We start from the raw sequence: 25,945 nt of genomic DNA, 5'->3' as shown, positions 1-25,945 counted from the left end.
AGTTCCCTAAATGGCCCCCTCAACCATTGAGCTCACAACCCTGGGTTTAGCAGGCCAATGCTCAAACCACTGAGCTATCCCCCCGGCAGATTTCCCCACAACACTGAACAGGACAAACACATTCATTCTGTACCAAATGTGAAGCTTCAACAAAATACAGAATATCAGGATCCTATTTTACCAGGACAATGGTAGGCGCAGTCTCATACTTTGGCACATTCAATATGGTGCCTCCTGGAGAAAATTTCATTGTCTGGGAACTGGAGAGGGGCAATTTGTAGATGGTAACTGTCCCCACAATTCAATGTAAGATAGATCAAAAGAAAGAATCATCAAAGGATCACGTATTTTGGTGTGTCCAAGGCTCATCCAGTTCCAGTCACAAATAAAAGGAAGACTTTTGATTCCACTGAGCACATGTAGTGTTACGAAAATTCCTGGGAAACCTACAGAATAGAAAAAGACCATTTATTCATACTCAGCCCAAACTTTGTTACGGTGAAGTTAAGGTTGCTATTATACAGCTGGGCTCACCATGACCCCAATATTTGTAGGATTGTTAGAAAAATTGGACAATGAATCAGTGGTTCTACACAAAGCACCATAAGGGTCCATAGAACTTTATGCTGATGTGAAGCTGTGATGGGAACAGAGGAATGGTCAAGGAGGGGTAAGGTACTGTTACATTCCCAGTTGCTATTGTTATCAAACTGAAGGAAGAGTTAATATTGTGTGCCTGTACTGTTTTATGATTTCCAGGCATTTTGATACCTCCTGGTGCTACAATTTTAATACAGCCAAATGCAAGGTGCAATGGATCTAGGAACCAAAAACACAGATTACAGGATGGGGACTGTACCCTGAAAAGCAGTGACTGAAGAAAGGAGTTAAGGAATCATGGCAGAAACCAACTGAACACGAGCTCCCAGTGTGATGTGGTGGCTAAGAGAGTGAAGGCACTGACTCCTTGGATGTAGAAGCTGGAGAATATTGAATAGGAGAGAGGAGGTGGCTTGTTCATGGCACTGGTGAGACTACTACTGGATACTGTATCCAGTTCTGGTGTCCATCCTTTAAAAATGATGTTGATAAATTTGATAAAAACTCAGAAAAGGAGTTGCAAGAATGATCTGAGATTTGGAAAACCTACCTTATAGCAAGAGACTAAATAAGCTCTATTTAGTTTATTCAAAGAAAGGTTAAGAGGGGATGATCACAGCCTACGATGATCTACAAAGGGAGAAGATTTCTGACAGCAGAGTTCTCTTATCTCCGAGAAAAAGGAAGAATGAGATCCAAAGGCTGGGATCTGAAGCTGGGTAAATAGACTGGAAATAATCTACTTACTTTGGTATTTATATACCCCTCTCTGACAGCATCTGAGCACCTCACACTCATTAATGAAGTTCATCTTCAGAAGCCCCTACACCCTCCTGCGAGGGTATCCCATCCCTTTTTCAGAGATGGGGAACTGAGGCACAGTGTAGAGTAAGGACTGGTTTACATGGGAAAGTTAAAGTCTTGCTATAAGCAAGTGTAACCAGGTTAATTATGCTGGTGTAAAAAGGTTTTGTGGACACTTATTTTGGTACAAATCAGATTTATTTTGGTTCATCTTAAATCAATTAGGGACAGGTTTAACCTAAGCAAAACCAAAACCAAAACCAGTGTGTCCACACAGGGGTTTGCACCTATTTAGTTAACTTGGTTTAAAAACCAGTTTAAGTTTAATTGGTGGAACTTTCTCATGCAGACAAGGCCTAAGTGATTTCCTCAACATCACACAAGAAATCTCTTCCTCAGCTGAAAACTGAAGCCAGGTCTCCTGAGTCCCAGTCTAGTGTCCTGCTCACTATGCTATCTGTTGGGTCTTTACAAAACAAATAAAATATGAAGAATCTGCACAAACACAGTTGAGTCCCAAATAACCGTGTTTACTGAATATACGCAAACATTCCAGGTCTAGCTACCTATACTGCTTCTCTGATTAGAAGATGCCAGAAACCAACACACGGAACACGGAGTACACTAGAGGGCCCACAAACTATTTTAAGGGATACTGTCCTATTCCACACACTACACCATTCGTTTTCTCCAAATAAGGTGTGAGGGCTATTAGCTACTGGAACAACTTACCTAGGGTGTGATGGATTCTCAAAGCCTTAAAACTGGAGGCTCTTTCAATAAGATCTGCTCTTGCTCAAGCAGAAGATTATGAGCTGAATGCAAGAATCACCGAGTGAAATACTATGGCCTGTGTTATGCAGGAGGTCAGACTAGATTATCACAATGGTTCCTATTGGCTTTACAATCTATGAAAAGATTGTGACTGTGGCTCCCTGAATTGGGGTCTGGTTCTACGTTAGTCACGGCCCCAGCCTAGATTAATGCAGTCTTCAGGCTGCAGGCTACGGCCCCACGCAGAAGGTGTAGCTGGGCACAGAGTATTCCAGGCAAGCCCCCTCCCTGCCCTGACAAAGGCCCTGTGCAGAAGACTGAAGGAGAAAGGTAGAGTAAGGAGCTAATTATGCCGGCTCTGTACCCACTGGGGACTGTCCTGCACCAGGAGAACGCCCTGCTGGTGAGATCCAGCACAAGGTCACAGCAGTGAATCTAGTCCAATTAATTTAAAGCTACAGCAAGGAGAAGCTTTTAACAAATGACATCACTGAGTGAATGGCAAATGTTTCCATGGGAGGCACTTGTAGCCTCACGTCAAGGCTTGAAGATGGTCAGTGACATTAGGATTTTGCCACAGTGCAGGGGCATAGACTAAGTATGTCTACACAGGCAGCCTGTGGAAAAGATTCTCAGTCTGGGTAGACAAACTTGGGTTTGTGGGGCTCACGCTAGTGCTCTAAAAATAGCGGCACAGACAGTACTTTGATGTTGCAGCTCAGGTGGGAGCTCGGGCTCTGAAGCCTTAAGAGGTAGGTAGCCAAGCCAAGTCGTAACGTCAAAGTGCTGTTTACGCAGCTCTTTTTAGAGCACTAGTGCGAGCCCTGCAAACCCAAGTCTGTCTACCCAGGCTGGGAGTCTCTCTTCGGCAGGCTGGGCAGACCTACCCCAAAATGACCTTGAAGAGGTTCCTTTTAGGCCAAGGGATTCTATGAATCACCCTCCACACTGAACCAAGATTGGATCTCAACCTTCGGTTGGTCTTTTCTGTGCAATGTTGCATTTCCACCATGTCTGATCTGAAGATCTGGGAAAAGCATTTTCACAGCATCACACAGGTCTGCAAAGTCTTTGTTCACAGGGATCTCCTAGAGGGAGAAAGTATCACAGATCAGCGTACAGTACGATTTACCTTCTCTCTAAAGGTAAGTGTCACAACAGCAAAGACAGGCAGCACAACACATTCTTGCTCTCAGGCATCCATGCAACTAATGCAAGGTCTGACAAAGCTCCTTCAGCTCAGTAACCTGAGCCATCGACCAGTTCACCAGCAAGTAGCAATGCCACAGCTCTGGTGGATATAAAACAAAACATGAAACAAACTAGCGCCAACTATCAGGAGAAGAACTGGAAACGCGAAGATGAGGAAAAGGGGAAAAAGCAGCTGACAAGTCAAAAAGGGAGGACATGAGATTCCAATCAAGCAACTCACAACTCTGTTGAGGGCCGTGTCCCTAGAATGATCAGAGCACAAAGTGGCTGAAATGCATAAAACATGGCACGAGGGTGAGGTAGAAAATGCAATACGCAGCCTGTCCGCAGAGTTCACACAAAGCCTGAGGAAGGAGTCAGGAAAGTGCTGGAGCAGAGAGCAGGCTCAGGAGAAGGGCTTGTAAGAACATGAGGAATAGCATTTGAAAGGGGGTACTGGGACAGGCAGGATAGCCAGATCTCTCTTTGGTTGAAGAATACATTTCATCTGTTCTCAGCTAGTCAGAATGCAACGGGTCAGTAAGGAACAGGGAGCAGCTGTTGCTCTATTATTAATAATTAAGAGAGCATTATAACCTGCGTTTTTCTTTATAAATTAACAATAAGCCATCAACAAAAACATTTGAAAAGAGGCAGTTGGCAAACAAACATTAGATAGAAGGAGACCCTCTGTTAAAACCAGATAGTGGTTTATGATGTAATTACACAAGTCAGACAGCTAAGTTATGGGTACCACAGTATCTGCAGCTCAGTCACAATAGGTCTAACTACAATATTGGTCTTTGTTCAATGTTATATTATGCCATGTTGCATAGCTGCAATGCGGTGGAACTACGCTATTTGCAGAAACAATCAGTCATGAATGTTCTGACTTTGGGCCGTCATAATCCACCCTCCTTTTTCAGTAACACATACCTTTGGGATTTCATTCCCTGTATTTTTACAGCAAAAATAGAGAAAAATAGAAAGGTGCCACAGTGTCTGTTCAAATCTTTGTCTGTCTTGTTAGTAAATATTAACTTTTATGATTTTTGTATGTTAAAATTGTAATTTTTATATACTAACTAAAGTCTTTATTTTATGTATCTGTTGCCCTATATATAATTGAAAGTAAAAAGTTCTTTGTCCTTCAGTTTAACCTAATGGATGAAAGGAAAATGAATTCAATAACGGAGTGCATGTATCTTTTACCCTACTTTTACCCTGACTTTACCTAATATAGGTCCAGGTATCCAGGAAGAGACCCCTCAACCTAATGACACTGTCTACAAAAGTATATGAGAAATAAACCGAGTGGGTTCTGTAAGGGACAAAATAATAATGAGTTAAAAACATCTTTCAATGCTCAAGAACGGTTGGTGTCATGCTGTTAGTAATATATTGATAAGAGATTCCGTTTTTACTCTTCAATCAGGTAAACTGAGGATCATAAAAGAAATTCTATCAGCAATTAGGAAAACAGAACATATAGTAAAATTAATTGTGGGAAAGTACTTTTTCCTCCCAAAAAGGAGTTTCATCTCACACCCAATGAAAGGAAAGAGGGTTGGAAAGGTAGTTTGGGAATGAACAATGTCAGTATTCCACCAGGTACAGAGGAAGGGACCAAACTACCTTCACTTCACCACCATCCCCTGTAGATAAAGTAGGTCTTCCTTCTGAATAGTGCTGTATTAATCTTTGATTAAATAATTCCATTTGAGCCTATTATCTGACAATATCAAATCATTATTAAATTCACACACGGAACAGACTGCGCACACTCCCCGTGTAGACAGCACGCTCAGATCAACACCCCGCTTTGCAGATGATCTCGGAAGGCACCCAGCAGCTCTGGCAGCCCACATGCCAATGGACTGTTAGCCTTAGGTCACTGTATGAATGCATCCCAGGCCACTTGTGACTAGAAGTTGTTACTGAACGGTCACACCTGGCAGGGACCAGCTGCCAAACCTTAGGAGAGAGGCTCTGGATGGAATGGACTACAGACTGAAGTCCCATCTCACCTAGTTACAGGGGTGAGGCACATGGACAGGGTACTGTAAGGAAGCTTGCACCAACACTGCCCATGCCATAAACGTGGACAAAGGCCTGCCTTCCTCAGAGCTCTCAGTTTGGCACTTTTCGCCAGTGGGAGAATGTATTCTCAGATAAAATTCTTTGAGCCTCAACCCATCCTCTTGGATCATGAGCTGAAGGCACTTAGTTTTAATGAAAATGGGACACAAATCTTTATAAAACTATTTGGTTCTTCACAGACCAGGTGTGACAGATTTTTCCAGAGGTTTCAGGATGTGCAGTAGCTCAAATTCCCTCCAGGTTCTGCTGTTTTAGTAGGACAAGGTCAAGAATAGTGCGTAAAGGGCAATGCCTATGCACCTGGACATCCATATCCTAGAGTTGGACGCTCAAAATTGGCATGTAGGCACATGAATCAGGCATTTATGCACCTACGTGCCACTGTGAACATCCAAGGGTGATGTTTGGACAGGTATTTAGGTGCCCATGGTTTCAAGTTGGGGGCCCACTCAGATATGGTCCTTTAGCTCACAGAGGCCTGCAATGATAGCGCTGCAGTAATTCACGTTGATGGCACTGTTATTTACAGTTCAGATCAGTCTCCTTTGGAAGGACCAAACTTGCCCCTGCCCCCCACTGTTAACACTTACTGAGAAGTCCAGGATTTCTACCACGGCCCCGGAATTTGCTTGTAACAATTTGAGAATCCCAAAGCACCCTTCACTCTGCATGGGATTTCTGGCCATCTAAAGGCAGACACAGGAAACAACAATAGGAACAATACAGATTGCATGTTCTTTTCATTCATACCCCTTTCTTTGATATCTGGAACTCACACCTCAAACTGCAGCTGTCTTACAGAGCAAAATCGTCCTTTTCAAGTGTCTTCAGGCACATGCCATGGGCATGGAACAAAAGCAGGAACTCACAGTGATAAGAATGGATGGTGATGACTATTTGAAAATCTCATGTCTACAAGAACCAAAATTTATTTAAAAAAAAAAAGTAGCTTTTTTGGATGATCAGGATGTGCCTAGGCCTCAGTAAAGCAACCACATAACCTTATTATGGTCGTCTTGTCCTCCCTCAGCATCCAAAACTCCACTCTCTTCTGGTTCTTCTCCTCATCCCATCTTTCAAATGGGGGTTCCCACAAGGCTCCATCCTTGCCTTTCTTCCTCTTCTCCCTTTATACACCATCACTGGCTGACTTTACCTACGTGTAACTGACCTCGACTGTGTTTTACACTAGCACAAGATTCTTTGCCCAGCGGAAGCTGGATGCAGCAATGCGGAAGAAGGGGTAAGCTGTCAGGGAGCGGGTTATGGAGCCATAATTCTCTACTTGACCCTGGAGGCCACTCTACAATAGGAGAGCTGCCAGTGGTCCCCAAAGAGCAACCCACCAGCTGGGAATATCTATAATGCAGTACACCTGGTCATACCCACTCCATGACCACCTTCCCCTGAGAGTCAGAAACTCCCTTTGTGCTGTCTGAGGAATGGAAAGGAAGAAGAACAGAGCAGAGTGTCTGCCCCACTATGCTGCGCTGAGGGACAGGTCAGACACCCAGTGGCCATTAACCACGTCTCCCTCCAGCTCCCAGATGTGTGCAGCGAATGTGGCTGCCAAGTAAGGAGTTGACTGCAGAGGCCAGGAAGATCACCCTCTATATTGGAAGGCAAGGTGCCAGACTGCAGGGCAGAACAGGGAGCAGCAGGCTGCAGGCTCATGTAGGGGGAGGGGTATAAAATACTGGAATTCAAGAGACTGTTGAATACAAGCACTCCTTGTCTACATGAGAGCATCTGCACGCCACAGTTCACAGACTGATGCTAAAGGCTCCCCTGCTGCTGCTGCTGCAGAATGGCTCATGCAGGATCTGATTCAATGAGCACTCATGCCAGTGACAGGTTAAATATACATTTTACTGTGTTTTCCAATGTCTGCTTAAAAAAGCTACTCACATTAAGGCTCTTCAGAGTCCGGTTTTCTTTCAGGCCTACTGCAAAGCGCAGAGCTCCTTCCACTGAAATGCGGTTATTGCTTAGAATAGAGAAAAGGGAGACTTCTTACATTTTTTATTCCGTGTTTTCCACCCACCAGCCAGGGTCATACTGTCACGGAGACATTTACTACAGTAGGAGCAACAGGAGGACAACATGCTTTACAAACTCATGGAAAGGTACAGGGAATCACCTCTCCCACCACTGACATGCGGACACATCTGGAGGGGCATTAATAGCAGGAGGTTAACAGCTCTCTACATGCAATTTGAAGGAGAGGAAGTGACAAAGAATCCCATCTCCAGTTGAAATTGCAGGGAGTAGACATATCTGTCTGGGACACCTGTGTTAATGTATCTACTCTCATGGAAAGCACTGTGAGATCTTTAGTGACCCTGGATGCTCACGGCCTCTGTTTTAAATCTCATCTGTAGAGCAAGTTCCAGCAGCACAGCATTCCGTAGCTACGCCACTTCCTGAAGGGCACAAGTTTTCCCTGCAGGTCTCCCATCCAAATACTGACTCGGATTGGCCCTGCTTAGCGCATGTCTGTTTCTGAGCATTTGCTTTTATTGTTAGTGTGACAGTTAAAACCTCAGGGTTTGTTCCCTGAAATTTTAATTTCGTGAGTATATCCAGGTAGCCCCTAGCATAGCAGCAGCCACTGCCTGCTCTGTCGGAGCTTAGGTCCCACTGGCACCTAATGCACTGGGATGGGAGGGTCATTGCCAGCTCGCCTGTGGGATTTTACACTGCAGGGAGTACTTGGCCACTACCCCCTTGCTCACAGCCTGTCTCATGACCATTTCTGGTTACGTTCATGGTCTCCATAACTGCATCTCTCTGAAAATCACTCGGTCTCATGGCTCTTCCACTAACTTCACCAGCCTCTTGTTTTCTTGACTCTCCCTTTGCTGAATCAATCAGCCTCCTCTTTGAATCGGTTCCTAGCATAACATGTCCACTGTGTGCCTGATCAAATCTAGCTCAGTGGTTTGAACACTGGCCTGCTAAACCCAGAGCGGTGAGTTCAATCCTTGAGGGGGCCACTTAAGGATCTGGGGCAAAAATCAGTACTTGGTCCTGCTAGTGAAGGCAGGGGGCTGGACTTGATGAAATTTCAAGGTCCCTTCCAGTTCTGGGAGATAGGTATATCTCCAATTATTATTATTTATTTATATTTCTCACATCTAACTATCCTTATTATATAGGCCAGTCCCAGGTCTCCAAGTACATCAGCCAGTGCTTTGAAGGACAAAGGAACTTGTCCAGCTCTCATTGTGAGCACAAACCGGAAATTTCTCTCTCCTGCTGCACAAGGTGCCCTCTAAACTCCAAAGTCTCATTTCACTTTTCTTCTCATTTCCAGAGGTGCTAGTAACCCTGGATCCTTATCCCTAGATTTCCTTCCATCCATCCTCCCCAGCCAGATGGAATCAATTTATTTCCTTCCCAATTTAAGATTGTAATGATGTCACCTTGTCCCCAGAAATCCTCCTCACTCCTTTACACCAGCACTTTCTCTGGGGCCACCAGGCTGACTACAGAGCTGGGGACCTGGCAGCCATGACTGAGGGTAGGGCAGTAAATAACAGATGCGAACAGATCTTACCCAGCTAGAAATTTCCTGGCCAAACTCCCTTTGTCATCTTAGCACCAGCAAGACCGTCCCTCTTTACACATAAAATGGAGATCAACGGCTGCTCAGGGTTTCAGCACCGGGGGGCGCTCTCACTTTGAAGCGGGGGATGTATTACATCATGACCTGAGCCTGACTCACCTAATGTTGAGCTCTTCCAGCACATTGTTGACTTTAAGGGCCTCCCCCAGGGCAGCTGCTCCGTTGTTACTGAAGCCATTGTAGGAAAGGTCCAGAACTCTGAGGAATACATTTGCCTATGGAACAAGCCAGAACTACTGTAAAAAACCTCACCATAGCTTGGGACAGAAACGGCCATCTGCGTCGCCCTGGCAGAACTGACCTTCCATGGCCCATGCTTCCAAAACACAGTTAAAAATAAATGCAGAGGGAAAGTGAGCGAGAGGAAGAGACTGAGCAAAGGACATTTCATACCAACAATCCTAACTAGTGGTGGGTGAACCTCAGAAAAATTTCTTCTCCCTACATGACCCTCCTAAAGTGCCAGGCTTCCCTCTTCCTTCAACCCCTCTCCTCTCCTTTGGAAGATCCCACCTGTAGCTCACAGGTCTGGCAGCTTCTTGACTTAACCACAGCTGCTGTTTGATGTCAATATCACATGCAAGTAGGTTGTGAGTCTCACAGAGAACGGCACAAACGATTAGTGCCAGCTGGAGCCCAGTAGCTGGGCCCAGAAAGAATCTCACAAGTGAGGGAATTGTTCAGTGGGGACACCTATTGGCCGAGGGGGGGCTAGTGGCTAATTAGCACATTTTCTTGAGGGCGCTACTGGATGGTTCGCAGGACGATGAGATCCACACCGTTGGTGCCATGCTCAGCGCAGTCCCCGGCACCTAGTCCAACTCCTTGTAAAAGGGGCAGGATGACAGCTAAAGAAGGAGCAGTAAAGCGTAAGAGTGCTGAGTGAACAGTCTGGGATGGGATCGTGCCAGTGAGCTCAGTCTGGATGCCTCCAGTATTACTAACCCGTAGGGTGACCAGACAGCAAGTGTAAAAAACTGGGACAGAGTGTGTGTGTTGGGGGAGGTGGGGGGTAATAGGTACCTATATAAGAAAAAGCCTCCAAAATCAGGACTGTCCCTATAAAATCGGGACATGTGGTCACTCTACTAACCCGGACAGTTCAAGTCATGAGTCAGACACCAAAATATCATGCAATCAGCCCCAAAAAAATCACAAAGTCAGGAAGGATTTTTAAGATGCTTTTCTGGTGGTGTGGGGCAGTTCCTTCAGGAATATCAAGCCTGGTCTTCTCTGCGCAGGGCAACTGCTTCCTGAACTAGATAATGGCAGCCCTCATCTGAAAGGAAAGGGGGTATTGATGTTGAGTGGGCAGCTTGAGTTAAATACGTATTAACAAAAATAAAAACCCACAGGTTTTAAGCAATCTGACTAGAAATCTCTTCCTCTTTCAACTGTTCAGGTCTCAATCTCTTGTGATGTCATGAGCTCATTGGTCACTTCACCTCAGATTCTTCCAGCAAAACAAGAAAGTCAAAATCGGAGCTTTCCAATGTCAATATCTGCCTATATTTACAAATACACACACAAAAGCCAGGCAGAATATCTTCATCAGAATGAAACAAACAAACAAACAAAAAGAAACACAATGAAAAAAAAAGGAAGTGAACAACTGTGTCTCCTCTGCAGCTCATTTTTCTCTTGTTGGATCCCCTTCCTCCTCAATCTTGCAAGATGCATCATATAAAATGGTAGGGAAAAAATGTAGTACAATGTATTGTATTAGATAAATAATCAGAATTAAATAATCAGAATTAAAAACAGCATGATAAAGCACACGCACAACTGGACAGAAGTAAAGTTGCACACAGCCTCAACGCTGGCATTTCCTGGCCATCCTGATGTACTCACCAGTTTTATGAATGGAATTGTCTACAATTTTTAAATAAAGAAACAAATTTAATCTTGAACTACTAATTTAATCTGGAATGGATCTGAATCATCTGATTTAAAAAAAATCATTAAGTCAGGTTCAGGCTTTATAAAATAGCTTGAAAATGTATGCTATTTATAAATTTTAATTTAAATTTGCAAGAAATTAAATTAAACTCTCCACTGTTAAAGAGTAGAGCTGATTTTTAAAAAAAAAATGCAACTTCTAGTAGGAGATTTTACTTGAATGTTATAAAACTGCTATAAACAAAAATAAAAATATTGAAAATTAAGGCCCTGATCCCAGATCAGAATATAACTATCAGCATGAATAGTCCTACCCATTCACTGGGACCACTTATGGTCTTAAAGTTAAGCATATGCATAAGAGTTTTCAGTAATGGTTTAAAATTGTGTCTGAGCAGTGTGAAGTCTGTCTCACTTCAAAACAAAATGATTCAATGTTAACAATGTAAAATTATCTAGACTTATTCAACACATTAATAAAGTTACTAACTTTTGAATACACACAGCCCTACATTTTCAAAACCAGGAGCCTAAAATTAAGCTCCTAAACTCAGATTTAAGTCCCCTTGAGTGGGATTTTCAAAAGCACCGAAATTATTTGGGAGCACAAGTCCCATCAACTTCAAACTGCTTACCCTGAGGGAGCAGTACAGCCTTGAAATGTTTCAGCTTTCTTGGCATGTGGAAGTGCAGTATATCAGCAGGTGGGCTGATTGCGAAAATAGTCCAGGCAGTTTGCTTATCAATCTGTGTGTGAGTTTGTGCTGGTCTCACAGTAAGGATGCTAATAAGGCCCTGGACTGGTCTTTTTCAGTTTCAATAAGCATTTTAAGTGTCAATAGAGTCAGGATGAGCCCTACCCTGACATCTAGTGATGAATTATGGGATGTGTGGAAAGAATTTCAGGAAGTGTGGAATCTCAGGTATTTGCATGGGCACAGCCAGCATAGCCCATGGTGGCCTGGGATGGTTATTTTGACAGCTCTGGGGTCCCCAATTTCTTTGTTATTGGGGCAGGATAAATAAAGTGTTGTCACCTGATTATGTGAATGAGGAACTATGAGACTGCTTTATGACAGAGATGTCTCAATATAAATTAAGTGACACAGGTTCCAAAACCCAGTGAATTGAGAGAGGTTGGGGACTGGTGTGTGTACCTGATGGTATGGGCCCCTTTTGGAGGGCCTGGAACACCAATTGCACATCCTCCTCTCTCCACTGTTGAAGAGTAGAGCTAATTTTGATTCCATTAGGAGTCCATCTAAAGGCTGTTGAGCTGAATTCGTGTTGGGCCAATGGTGCACCAGCACCAGGGCTCCCCTACTATGAGCTGAAATCGCTAAGAGTTGAAATCACTAAAGAGCTGGAATTACTGAGCTGAGAGCACTGAGTGCTGTGCTAACCAGTGAGGGAGCCTGAAGACCTATCGCTAAGCGGCTGGCAGAGCGGAGCAGTTTGCAGCATGTTGGAGCAGCCCATGGAACAGTGAGCGGAGTGAAGCGGTTTGTGGTGATGGCTGGAGTGGCTCGCGGGTTAGCTGGAGGAGCGGCACAGCTGGTGAAGTGGAGCTGGTCATGGTGAAGGCTGCAGCAGAACTCCACGGAGAGGTGGAGCAGTTGGCCTTGGCCCAGGTAAGGTGCCCCTTACCACTCAGTGTGGGCCCCACCATCCTGTGTGGGCCCCCCCATTTCCACGCAGGCTGGAGCGGGGGTAAAACTCTGCAGATAAACTTTTGTACTCTGGGGTGGCACTGACCAGAGACTTTTGGGTTGTTGGATTTTGGGGTGATTGGACTTAAGACCCTAAGGGGGAAAGAACATTGCCAAACGTACTTGGAGGTGGGTTTTTGCTTATGGTTTGTGTTATAATCCTGTTTGTGGTGTTTCTCCAATGTGATGCTGCATTGTTTCCCTCCTTTATTGAAAGGATTTTGCTACACTCAGACTCCGTGCTTGCAAGAGGGGAAGTATTGCCTCCTAGAGGCCCCTGGGGGGGTGGTGTGTAAGTGTCCCAGGTCACTGAGTGGGGGCTCGAGCTGGTTATGCATTGTGTTATTGAAATGGAACCCCTGGATACTGAACCCAGCCCTTTTGCTGCCAACTCAGAGGGGCAGAAGGGTTACATAAGTGTGAAACCTCACAGTGGGTGGGGAGGGGGAAACTATGTACAATCAGAAATTCTACTAACAGTTGGAAATTATATAAAACATTCATTTCAGCAATTTAAGACTATAAAATGGGAAGAAAGGAATCGGGGGAGGAACTTTAAACTGCAACTGGAATTGAAAATCAAGATTTAATTTTTTTAAATCGTGATTTTTATCACTCCGATTTCAAGGCCTATACACTTCCAGATTTCAGAGTTTTTTTATGTTCCAGTCATGATGGCAGTGTTTACTCAAACAGATGAAGCTTAACTTGAGTATTACAGGGTGCAAAAATGGGAGATAACACAGACTTCCTACCTCAAAGCCTCTGGCTAAGGCAGCTGCTCCTTGGCTACGGAAGTAGTTCCAGCTGATATTAAGCTCCTTTAGTCCAGTGTTTTCTGCTATTGCCATTCCAAGAAGCTCACCTTACGAAACAGGTTAAGAAATTTTTTAAAGACCCAGGAAAGGATCAGGTGGTTCAGCTGGGCAGGAAGCTCAGATTAGCGCAGGAAACTCTTTGGGTGAGAAATTAAAACAGAAGATTTTTCTCTTTTATGCATCTTGTGGCTCAAGCACAGAGCAAGGGCTGCAGGAAGAGCCAGAAAACAGGCCCCACGTGGTCAGAGACCACTAGCACCCATAAAAGGTGGTACAAGGACAAGTCCCCATAATGCAAAACAGAGCCCAACAGGGCCGAAATCAGAGCAGGGCCATTCTCGTGGGCTGGCTGAAGTCCAGAACCAGTAGTGCCTACACCACACAAAATAATTCCACTGTGCTCCTCAACCCTGTGCTCCCTGGTGCACCCTCAAGTGAGATTACAACTGTTGAGAGGTTTCCTCTGTGCAGAAGGCTCAGTGGGATTGAAACAGATAAGGAGGGGAGGAGGTTTCTGGAAGGAGAGAGACGACATCGGGCTCAACTGGGGGGATAAAGCAACAAGGGAAAAAGAGGAAGAGAGTGCAGAATGGCTCACAGAGAGGATAGGAAAGGGACACAGCATCAGCCTGCAGGAAAACCAAAGAGAAGCAGAGCTCACCACTGAGAAATCAGGAGAGCCGGAGCCAGTAACGAAGGGGTGACCCTGAAAGGAGGAGGAAGGGAGGGAGATGAGTAGGATTGGAAGGAAGGAATCAAAGTGAGGAGAAAAAAAATTCAAACCCTCCTCCAGTCCTAGAAAGACTCTCTTGCCCCTCAGGGCTCTAAGGGGAGGGGATTCCCACAGATTTCAATGGGGGGCTATAGGTGGCGAAGGATTTGGAAGTCAATGGACATTCTTCCCTTGCCCATTAAATTCTATTCAAACGTCTTGTCCTTAATCTCAAGCCCTATATCACACTGCCCAGTCTACACCCCAGACCTGGTCTCCTTTTGTAATCCTTTTGCACCCTCTCCACAAATATCCCTCACTTTCCCTCCCCAACTTCTCCGTGCCTACTTCCAGGCTGCCCCTTATCCCTGAACATCCTTCCAAAACCAAGTCTCCAAGCCCTCTCAGCTACACAGTCAAATCCCATCTAACACCCACTTCTGCACCATCCCCCACAAAAACACACACTGAAAAAAACAGTTACTGCACAGGGGGAGTAACCATCTCGTCATCAAGTAGCATCCCCTATAGGTGCTCCACTCCAGATGATTATTGAGCAATTCCCTCTACGGAAGGAGGGAGGCTTCGAAGTCGAGTCTAAGATTGAAGCTAGAACAGTGGAGCCAAATATGGCATCAGAAGCAGAGGCATGAGTGACTGCATAGTGTTCAGCAAATGTATGAATGCACGTCCAAGTCACAGCTCTATATATTTCTGCAATGGGAATGATCTTAAGAAAGGCTAAGAAGCAGAGAAGGATCTTGTGGAGTGAGTTAATACTCTAGAGAGGTCAAAGATCATGAGACAGATAGAAGCAGGTAATGCAGCCACATATCTATGCTTAAGATGGCATCATGGTTCATCTCTCCTTCCTGCTTTGCCAATACCTTCCCCTCTCAGAAGTGAGCTCTCTCTGGTTCCCTCTACCTCTTCCACTCCCACTCACGTCTTCCATTTTCCCTGTCTTGATCTATCCCGCCTTTCATCCTGCTTTTCTCTTCAGCTCAACCATCTCTTTTACAGCCCCCCCCCCCTTTTGCCTTCCACAACCTGACTGATCTGGGGAGGGGGGGGCCTTTGGCCAGAGGTAGTAGAGGTTCAAGCCAGGCAGTTTTGACAGCCATGGAGGGTCAGTGAAGACAAGATAGTCACTCCCATCGCTTGACATCCCCTCTCCCACTTTCCAGAACTAAAAATGAAGACACATTAAAGGGTAGGAAAGATGAATCAGTATTTGCCCAATGCCTGCAGTCCCAGACAGATCACCTCATTTCATTCCCTATTTCATCAGGAGCAGCAGCCTTTTTATTCTATTTGCTTTGCTTTTCTCTTCTCTGCATCCTTATTTCTTCCTCTTCTTCTATCTCTAAACAGACTCTGTCCTCTTTCCCCTGGGTTTTCTGTTCTTCCCAATTTTCTACGCTCTGCTCGTCTTCTCCCAGTTCTTCACTCTGTTCTCAGTGAAAGGCCTCCTGGGACAAGTTATTTGAAAGGAGGGATTTGAACGATGTGAGGAAGGCCATTCAGCGCATGAGGAGAGGGCGTGAATCCCAGCATAAAGAGAAAACTTAAGAGTTGGACAGAGAAAAGATGCTTAGGTCTGGAGAGAGCAGGAGACAATGGTGGCAGAGATGGAGGCAGGTGGAGCTTTTTCAGGCCTTTGAAGGTGAACAACAAGAAACATGAACTTAGTACAGAAACTAAGATGATGTCAAGTGAAGGAATTCAGAGAAGGGAGTGACATGCTCTGAGTGGCAGGAGGAGGAGATATTTTTGGCTGATCCATTCTCTGTGGGGGACATAATGAAACATGGAAGATCTCAAAAAGTGGCAGATAGAGATGACCAGGGTGAGAAGACAAGATTAATGGTGGGTAGAGAGAAAAGGATGGATTTTTAGAGGAAGAGGTGAATGTTTAATGAGCAAGGATTCCAACATGACACAGAGGTTATAAGCCTAGGTGGTAAGGAGGACGGTGGAGCTTTAGGTGGTTACAAAAGTGGGAGGGAGCAAGGAGGTTTTGGGAGAAGAGAGGAGTGCAGTTTTCACCACTTGGAGTGTGAATTTGCAGCAGGATAACACTATACAACGCGTGGGTCTACAAAGACACTGCTTTACCTGATGTGTCACCAAGCATGTTGTGACTCAGATCCAGAGATTCCATTTTATTGTTGGCCGGGAGGGCATCGGCTAGGTACTTAGCTGCATGGTCATTAAATTCATTTCCTGAAAGTTTGAGGGTAACAACTGTTGTATTCTCCAGAAGCATAGCAGAAAGGGCCGCAGCTCCTTTAACTCCAAGTCTGTTGTCAGATAAATCAACATCTGGGGGAGAGCGAAAAAACCCAAGAAGAAAATCACCATTTAGCTAAAAGGAAGATGTCGGAAAAACCTCCAGCTGTTCGCTGCAATAGCAAACTTCTACAGCAGTATTGCCAATCCTCAAAGTTAAAAAATTATAAGATTGCCTCCCCAAAAATCATTAATTTTTAAAGAAAAGCTGAAATAGTGGCTTTTGCTCTGACTTCTGAGTTTTTAACTCCCCCTGCCCACCTCTAGTGTGTATGTGTGTGACAATTACCCTGTTAACTCTCCCAAATGTATAGTGAATAAGGCGATTTTGACGCAGCTGATGGAGCTCTGACTATACCCCATGGAGATCAGGGCCCCATTGTGCCTGGTGGCCCACAAACACAGAGAAAGACAGTTCCTGCCCCCGCAAGCTCTTACAGTGTAGTGCACAGCTCGTTGGTGAATTTGTGCTATGGCAGCTAGAGCCAGGACCCACCACACTCATCTCATCTAGGAGCTTCCAACCAGCCATTAGATGGGAAGAACCTTCTAACCTCTGCTGGGCAGGGTAGGATTCACACTACTGCCCCACAGAGGAAATACTGTGTTGATCATTACCAACACCCACAGCATCCAGACCCCATTAGCACTAATGGGACACCTTGGAGAATGAGACTCTTTCTGAAAGACAGGCTTATTAAACCAAGTTCTGACCATTTTGTGGCTCACCTCCTCTCTGCACACACATGCAAAATCTTCTGCCTGGGCACTGTCCCACACAGTGTGCCACAACCTGCTCTTAAAGGGACAGCTCTCATCAACTAAAAAACAAAACACTACAAATGCAACAGTAAAATAAATATTAACACTACATCTGCATTCACATCACTGGATAAAATTCCATCCAAGAATATCAAAAGACTTTTCCAAGGAGCTTTCCGAATCATAAATGTTGATTTTTTTTTATTTTTTTTAAACAAACCTTGGCACCAGGGCTTAAATTCTCAGACATTATTTCCTGGAGCTCCTCTCTCCCCCCACACCTTATTTGGGGCCCCAGGCTTCAGCTGCAGGGCAGGCAGGGGCACTGGGGCTCCTGTGGGTTTGAAAATATTTCCCTGTTGAATTTGAACCCTGCTTGGCACGTTGGGGAAGCTCAGAAAGACAGGAAAAAAGCTAGTGTAGTGCCACTGCTTAAAAAAGGGTAACCAGCTCATCTTGTTTAATCACAAGCTACTTGGAATTGTAAATAATGATGGAGACAGATCAGTTCTACAGAATGATCTGGATTGTTCAGGAAGGCAGTCTTGTTTGAATGCATGAGTATCGCCAAATACAAAGCCATCCATCTAGGAACAAAGAACAGAGGTTATGCTTACAAGATGGAGGACTGTAGCTTGGAAAGGACTTAGATAACCAATTGAACATGAGCTCCCAGTGCAATGCAGTAGCTAAGAGTGAATGCAATCTTTGGGGGTACATTCAGGGGAATATCAAAAAGGAACAAGGAGGTGTTATTACCTCTGTATATGACATTAGTGAAAACATTACTGGATTACAGCATCCAATTCTGGAATCCACATTTTCAAAAGGATTTTGAAAAATTGGAAAGAGTTCAGAAAAGAGCTACAAGAAGTTATGCAAAGTAATGCACATTGGAAAACATAATCCTAACTATATATATACACAATGATGGGGTCTAAATTAGCTGTTACTACTCAAGAAAGATCTTGGAGTCACTGTGGATAGTTCTCTGAATCAGCGGCAGTCAAAAAAGCAAACAGAATGTTGGGAATCATTAATAAAGGGATAGATAATAAGACAAAAATATCATATTGCCTCTATATAAAATCCATGGTACGCCCACATCTTGAATACTGGGTGCGGATGTGGTTGCCCCATCTAGAGGAAAGAGTATGGAATTGGAAAAGGTTTAAAAAAGGGCAACAAAATGCTTTGGGGTATAGAACACGTTCCATATGAGGAGAGAATTAATAAGACTGGGATTTTTCAGCTTGGAAAAGAGGCGAAGGGAGGGGATATGATAGAGGTCTATAAAATGATGAGTGGCCTGGAAAAACCTGACTTATAGGGAGAGATTTTAAAAGCTCAATTTATTTAGTTTATGCAAGAAAGAGGTGGACTCGATCATGGCTACAAACACCTCCCCAGGGAAGAGATTTCTGTGAACAGATGGATCTCATTCTGCCTTTTTCTGCTAGATTAAAGACCAATAGCTGGAAGATGAAGCTGGACAAATAAGGACTACAGATAAGGTGCAAACTATTAAAAGTGAGAGTAATTTATCACTGGAACAACTTGCTAGGGATGTGGTGAATTCTCCATCAGTTTAATTCTTTAAATCAAGACTAGATAACTTTCTAAACGATGCTATAGCTGAAACAGAAGTTATGGGGCTTGATGGAGAAGTTACTGGATGAGTTCTATTGTCTGTAGTGCTGGAGGTGAGACTAGACAATCTTAAACTGCCCCTCAAATCTAAGCATCTCCTATTAAATGTTAGTTTAAGAACACTGTTACTGTACCTCAAGAAGAGCTCTGCATAAGCTAGAAAGCTCGTCTCTCTCACCAACAGAAATTGGTGCAATAAAAGATATTGCCTCCCCCACCTTGTCACTTGTAGGGTTAAGAAATTTATTTAATCAGCAGTTACTTTTGTTACATAATTGGATTATCTGTTATAATACAAACACTGAAAACAGGTTTTAGAGGACACCAAGATCTATTGTCTTTCAAGGTAAATATTAATCAAGGGTTTAAATTCATGAGTCAATAAATTCTGATGACTGTCTGAACAGATATCAATATTTATAAATTAAAATGCAGTTCCAAAAAGGGACTGTAAAAATGGCATGGAGGATTTCATGTTTGTGTGTCTCAATAGTTCCCAGAGCAAATGTACTTAGTTTACAAGTAAAACTATGGCAGTTTGTGCCCCAAATAAGCTGCAGACACTAGTGTCCAGCCCATCCTCCTTGCCTGCTTCCACTGCTTCCTACCTTCCCAACTACCAGGTTGTCAAGAGTGATAAACTGAGGGTAAGGGTGCATAGAAAAGGGGACACACTCTTCCCTCACCTGCTTTGCCATTTACACCTCAGAAGCCATCTGTTGGGGCTAGTGCTACTCCAGCTTCCTGGAACCTCACCCATCCGAGATCTCAGATATCTGAGGTAGGAGACCTAGTCCCTGTTCCAGATCAGGCAGTCTTGGGATTTGAATTGAGCTCTTCCACTTCGGAGGCCAGTGCTCAAACCACTGGGCTACTGGGTATACAGGGAACACCATCACCACCTCCCTTAAGCCACTTTTTACTGGCCAGCTTCGGCAGCTGCCCACTCAGCTTGCTAGCTTCTATGGCTCCATTTTTTAGGCACCTAACTCTCCCCATGCATTGTCTGGAAAGCCAGAGCACTTAACTCAGGAATGTGGATTCCACTCATTGGAATTAGGTGTGCAAAGCTGAGCAAAGTCCACTATGTCACTCTAGGCCAGTGCTTACAGCACAGAATTGGCTGGAGCACTTTGGAGGGGGCTTAGCTCCGCTTGCCCCTAATTAGAAGACAGCTGTTCTAACTGCCAGTCTAGCAAACTCAACCTGGAATCTGAAAGTTAAGATGGGTTTTTTCTGCCTTATGCATCTTCAACAATATTCTGCAACTGTTGTCCCAAATTCCAGTTCCACTACTGATTCATGAGCCAGAAGAGAATTCAGCTCCCTCTCCCAGAACGCTATTGGCTTTGCGGGGATAACAGCAGTAAGGACATTAATTGATGAAAGTAAGGCTATGAATACACACAGTGCCTTTTTATTCAGCTCTCCCTATTTTAAGTAGTCGCTTTCAAAGTAGGGCCCAATTCTGTAGCCCTCTCTCATGTGAGCAGTGACTCTGAAGTCAATGGATCAGCCAAATACGCAAACAAGAACTTCCCTCCTCTCACAAAACCTTATTGCCACACTCTGATACATGCCTTACAACAGAATTACCTTTGAATTGAGACACAAACCTGAAATGTAACAGTTTTCTTTTAACATCTCTGCAACTGCAGCTGCCCCGTCTCCATTCAGCCAATTATCACGCAGGTTTAACTTTACGATGGAGGTGTTGGTCATCAAGGAAAGAGATAAAGCTTTGGCACCCTGGAACATATGACAGCATAATGGGTCACTCATTGGTCTATTCGGTACAAGGAGCACTTTTAGTGGTTTGCTTATTTCAGTTTTCCTTAACCTATCAAGAATATATAGATTGACAAAAGCTCTCCAGGCCCTGGCTGCATTTCCAAAGAACACAACTGAAAGAAAAGGATCTCTACGGGCAGCAGAGGGCTCCAGCTGCATTCAATAAAGCACCACCACAGAGTCCCATCCTGCTACCAGTGAAGTCAATGGCAAAATTTTCAACAATTTCAATGGAGGCAGGATCTAACCCACTGTCTCTTAAGGAGAGTAGTCAAAGCCCCCTTGTGTGAGTGATTTAAAACTAGACTGGAAAAAGCAATGCAGAATATAGTTAGAGTTCAAAAGGATGCAATCTGAGTTGGTAAGTGTCATTAGTTATTTATTCTCCACCCACCTAGAAATAATAAGTTTACCACCAATATCCTAACATAGAGAGAGGGAAAGGTAAAATGTCAGATTTGTTCAACTCAAGGACACCTGGAGCCTTCACTCACTGTCAGTTCTATCAAGCAATCAGTAACTACTACTAGGATAAGCACCACTTAGGATTTTATTTCTATTATTACTCCTAGGATCTAGAGCAGGGGTGGCCAACCTGAGCCTGAGAAGGAGCCAGAAATTACCAATGTACATTGCCAAAGAGCCACAGTAGTATGTCAGCAGCCCTCCCCCACCCCAGCTCCCCCCACCATGGCACCTGCCTGCCATGATTAGCTGTTTTGCATGCACAAGAGGCGGGGGAGGGCACAGCACATTTGGGGGAAGGGACAGGGGCTTTGGGGAAAGAGGTGGAGTGGGGGCAGAGCCAGGGGTTGAGCAGCGAGCACTGCCCGGCACACTGGAAAGTTGGCGCCGGTAGCTCCAGCCCCGGAGTCAGTGCCTATACAAGGAGCTGCATATTAACCTCTGCAGAGGCGCACGTGGCTCTGGAGCCACAGGTTGGCCACCCCAATAGAGAGTCACTAAGTTTGGAATAAATGACTTAACTTGATTAAAATATTTTAAATTTGGAAGTAAATGGACTGACATTATCCATGAAATTAAAAAAAAAAATCTATACTCTCCAACCCTAAATACAGTGCAAGGAATAAGAGAATGAAGGGATCTAATAGGTCTACTTCAGTTCTAATATCCCTAATTCTACCATGTTTATTACCATCCCAAGTGAGTATTAAAGCTTGTTGCATTTTACAGCATAAGTCATGCTTATAAGCCAAAAGTTCCTGCAAAATAAGCTGTGTAAAACCAGAAGCAACTACAAGCCCATCGTGGATAGGACTGTGACACTAACCTACGTACAGAACTTCTTCAAAAAGTTTTAGAATGTTGTTTAAATTTATGAATTTTAACCATATAGCATACAGACCCACCTACGCATATTACGGTATATAAACAAAAAAACTTTGTACATCCAAGGAGGATAAAAATCTTATCACAAAGCCTTGGACATTCTTGTGGGGTGAGGTGTGGAGAAATCTAATCCACCGTCCCACCGAAAGGACGGCAGGTGCTGTCAAGATGACAAAGCTGACAAATTCCCCTTAAAATGTGCTGAATTTCATGCGGCATCTCATTCTGCTTATATACATTTATATTGTTTCACTGCACTCCCTCTGCCACTTAGTCACTTCCCCTACTCGCCATTCTTTGCTGAAATTCTTAAAATGTATTATTCCTCCTTAGGTTTAAATGAAGTCCCCTTGTTCTGGCCAGTCCAATAACTTTCAATAGATCACCAAGTTTTATTTTGTTCCCACCCAAACATGATATATTTAATGTTGGTCTTCACATAACAAACACCACAAAACCAAGAGAGTGAAAAGCTAATATTAGTTTAATTAGTACATTATTCCCCCACCCAGAGACACACCCCTAGCCACTGGCATGACCACCATATAAATTCAGCGCACATATTGCAGCCTTAATTGTGCCAAAGGGAAAAGTGATTTATTTTATTTTCTGTAACTGTTACCTGGGGGCCAAGTCCATGGTGCTTCATAATCAGCTCAGAGTCCTTCATGTGACGCAGGAAATAAGATATGGGTACCACCCCAAATAGTTGGCAGGCTGCTATGTATCTGGTCTTTCCAGTTGGGTCAAAAGGTTCCTTGGTTTCTACATTAGAAAAAGGGACAACTGACATAGAGAAAACAAGCTGTACAAACAAAAAACAGCACTTCCAAATTAATAATTTTACCAAAAAATTAAAGAATTTATATTTTTTGCAGCACCTTCCCCAGAGCCCCCAAGCACTCAAAGTTAACAGAGCAGAGTGAGGCAAGACTCAGGAAAGCAAAGTTGTTGTGTAGGCATCCTGATAGAGTTTTTAATTACATGATCACATATAATTACTTACAAGATCCCTGCCTCAGAGGCTTGATCCAAAAAAAAAGACTGACATCAATGGGAGTCTTGCCATTGATTTCAAATTGATTTTGGATCAAGCCCTCAGTCCACAAGTTGCATCCTGCTCAGTGAGTTCTCCGAGTGATACAGATAAAAGCAATGTAACAAAAAATTATATAAATGAAGTTGTAAAAATGTAAAGTATATGTTTAATTAAAATTTTAAATGAGATTAAAAGCAAGTGTTCTGTGTGCAGACCTCCTCTTCACTTTTATTTCAGTAAATTATATAAAAATAAAGATTGAAACCCTTTCACATTCTGGACTCACCAGAATGTATCTCTCACAAGGAATGAGGTGGCCTTATATTTGCAAAAATATTAATAATGTATAATGGGTAATTAAGAACTTTAACATAATGAACAAGGGAGCGTATGTACACTTTACCTTAACTTTTCCATCTCCCAACTTTTTAGTCAGGGAACGAGATCACAAACTGTTTGCACAGAGTTTCCTAGGGGAGGACTGTCCTTAGCCATTTGGGTGCCCTATGCAGCACCACCTCCCAGTCTGGGAGGCAGGAGCTGGGGGGGGCACTTTTTGGAGGCTCCACAGGCTCAGAGTGGCCCAGGGGATTAGCAGGGGGCCAGGAGCAGCTGCCTCCACTTCCCTTGCCCCAGCCCTAGCCGTGTCGCTCAGAGGAGGGGGTTTAGGGGAAGGGATCCCCCCCACACTCACCAGCAGAAGTGGAGCAGCCTAGCCCCAGCTGCTCCGCTCCGCAACACAGCTGGGGCCGGGGCAAGGGAAGCAGAGCAGGCTGGGGCCGCATTGCTCCGCTTCCCGCCACAAGTGAGTGCAGGGGGTGTCCTTTCTCCAACCTCCCCGCACTCACTGGCGGCAGGAAGCAGAGCACCATGGCTGGGAGCTGGCAGAGTAGAGGAGGCTAGGGCCACTTTTCTCCACTTCCCACCGCTGCCAGTGAGTGTGGAGTCGCTGCGGGAGGAGGTGGAATGGGGGCGGAGCAGGGAGTTGTCCAGCGCCTCATACCCCCTAGGGACAGCCCTGCCCCTTGCAGTGGGTGCAGTCCATGGGTGGGGAGGGATAGGGCAGGTCACCAGGGCTGGTGCTGCCATGTATGCAGCACGCAGCTGCCTAGGGCACCATGAAATTTGGGGCAATTAGGTGCCCCAAATTTCATGGTGTCCTACACGGCTGCATATGCCTAAGGAGGGCCTTGCCTAGGGGTGTTTATTTTTGGTTTTACTTTGTTGTGTAAAGAGAAAGAAAAAGGAATTAAGAGGCCATTCACTCTTCACCTAGAGAAGATCAGGGAAAACTGCATGTTCACAGCCAGTTTTGATACTGTTCTACAGATACAGGATAAATCAGGGCAGTTGGGATATTTCGTTACCTTCTATTTCAAGGTCAGTATCCCACTCTTCCTCCCTCTCGCTATCTTCATCAGCCTTCTCCTCACTCTCGTTCCCCTCCGAATCATCCGGTGTGTTTGTTCCGTTACTAGCATCTCTTTCCTGGTGCACAGACTGCTCACAAACCGACGTGGGGACAGTCTTAAAAAACATAAGAAAGTTACACAGAAATTCTTTTCAGTGAAAGTAAAGATCTTACTCTTGGTAAGTAATTGCACAGGAGTGTGAGAGGGAGAGAAACAGGGCTACTTTGTAACTTCCGTTATTATTGAGCCAACTCTTACTAACATTCCGGTAAGAAATCCAATGAGTGATTCTCAGGCACCCATCCCATAAGCTATTTCTGTACTAGTGGAAGGAGCTGGACTCATAGTCTGAAACTGAAGATACCTAAACAACAGCTCTGACCTGGAAGGACCACGTCTATTGATGAGGGGTTGTGTTATGCTCATTCAGTGTAGGCACTTTCAGTTGAAACTGCTAAAGCGTATGACAACAGCACCACTTGTCCTCTAGAACTGGACTGTCTCCACCACACAATGCATTTCAGACACCTCACATGAGTTTTGGGCATCTCATACTACATTTGAGCTGATGACTTAGAAAGGAAAGACAACTGGAATCACAATGTTTGGGTCTAAATCCTTTGCACTTGCACCGTCTTTCATCCAACGATCTCTAAGTACTTCAAAAACGTTACCTTGGCTAATCTCACACTCCAATGAGATTAACTCCTAGTCCATCAATTTGCTACCACCCTCTCAGAAAGATGGACGAACTACATCAACAGCAAAAGCCTTTCCAGCAATGTAGGATGTATCAAGTCTGCTGAAGCATTTGTAGTGTGTACATAACAAAATGCAAGGCTTTGTTCACAACCACAAGGCTGGAGATTACTTTGAAAAAAGGCAGCTCAGATTTTGGAGAGTAGCTGAGGCCTACCTAGCACATGTATTCCATGCCAGCTAACCCTTTACACTCCCACTGCACCCTGGGAACTTTGCCCTGGGGGCTGGCATACAGATCAAGGGGGAGTCTCTGAAACACCATCAGGCTTGGAGCAGGGCAGGGGGAAAGCAACGGGTCCCGCGTGACAGCCAGGTCACTGCTGGGCAAACCAACAACCCAGTCACTTTCTGATTTCAGTGGTGAAACGGCCCCACCCTTTCTCCGGCCACCCCTGGTGTCCCGGGCAGCGCCAGAGGCCCAGGCTGCCTGCAGACTCAGGCACACGCGCTAGGTTCCCTCACAAGCAGCAGGGCGCAGGCGCGCTGAGCCGCAGCACCCCACTCGGTCCCTCCGGGCCCCGGGCTCACCGCGCCGCAGGAGCTGCCGCGGCTGAGCTCCGCCCGGGGCCGGCTGGGCGGCCGGACCCCAACAGCCCCCGCGGGCGCCGGGCCCAGCTCGCTCCGCAGCGGCAACATCGAGCAGCGCCAAGCC

General features: G+C 44.8%; 1 protein-coding gene across 1 annotated transcript; it reads right to left on the bottom strand.

Moving 5' to 3' along the window:
• Positions 1-26: 26 nt before the first annotated feature.
• Positions 27-25,929, bottom strand: LRRC74B (leucine rich repeat containing 74B). The gene is made up of 11 exons (XM_030583213.1): positions 25,822-25,929; positions 24,487-24,646; positions 22,703-22,845; positions 20,556-20,688; positions 16,354-16,560; positions 13,461-13,570; positions 9,197-9,312; positions 7,378-7,456; positions 6,060-6,155; positions 3,150-3,266; positions 27-446 (listed from the first exon to the last, which is right to left on the bottom strand). Exons 1-11 carry the CDS (start codon positions 25,927-25,929, stop codon positions 426-428), a joined length of 1,290 nt encoding a protein of 429 aa, XP_030439073.1. The 3' UTR covers positions 27-425.
• Between the last annotated feature and the right edge of the window lie 16 nt (positions 25,930-25,945).

Source organism: Gopherus evgoodei, chromosome 13 (assembly GCF_007399415.2).
Source record: "Gopherus evgoodei ecotype Sinaloan lineage chromosome 13, rGopEvg1_v1.p, whole genome shotgun sequence".
NCBI lineage: Eukaryota > Metazoa > Chordata > Testudines > Testudinidae > Gopherus > Gopherus evgoodei.
This window is presented reverse-complemented; position numbering and strand designations above follow the sequence as displayed.

Excerpts from the sequence above, each read along its gene's own strand:
- LRRC74B (XM_030583213.1), bottom strand. The coding sequence starts at position 25,929 with ATGTTGCCGCTGCGGAGCGAGCTGGGCCCGGCGCCCGCGGGGGCTGTT. Across the intron at positions 20,689-22,702 it reads ACCATGGACTTGGCCCCCAG|GGTGCCAAAGCTTTATCTCT; the intron begins GTAACAGTTACA and ends CATATGTTCCAG. Across the intron at positions 7,457-9,196 it reads CTGGAAGAGCTCAACATTAG|CAATAACCGCATTTCAGTGG; the intron begins GTGAGTCAGGCT and ends CTCTATTCTAAG.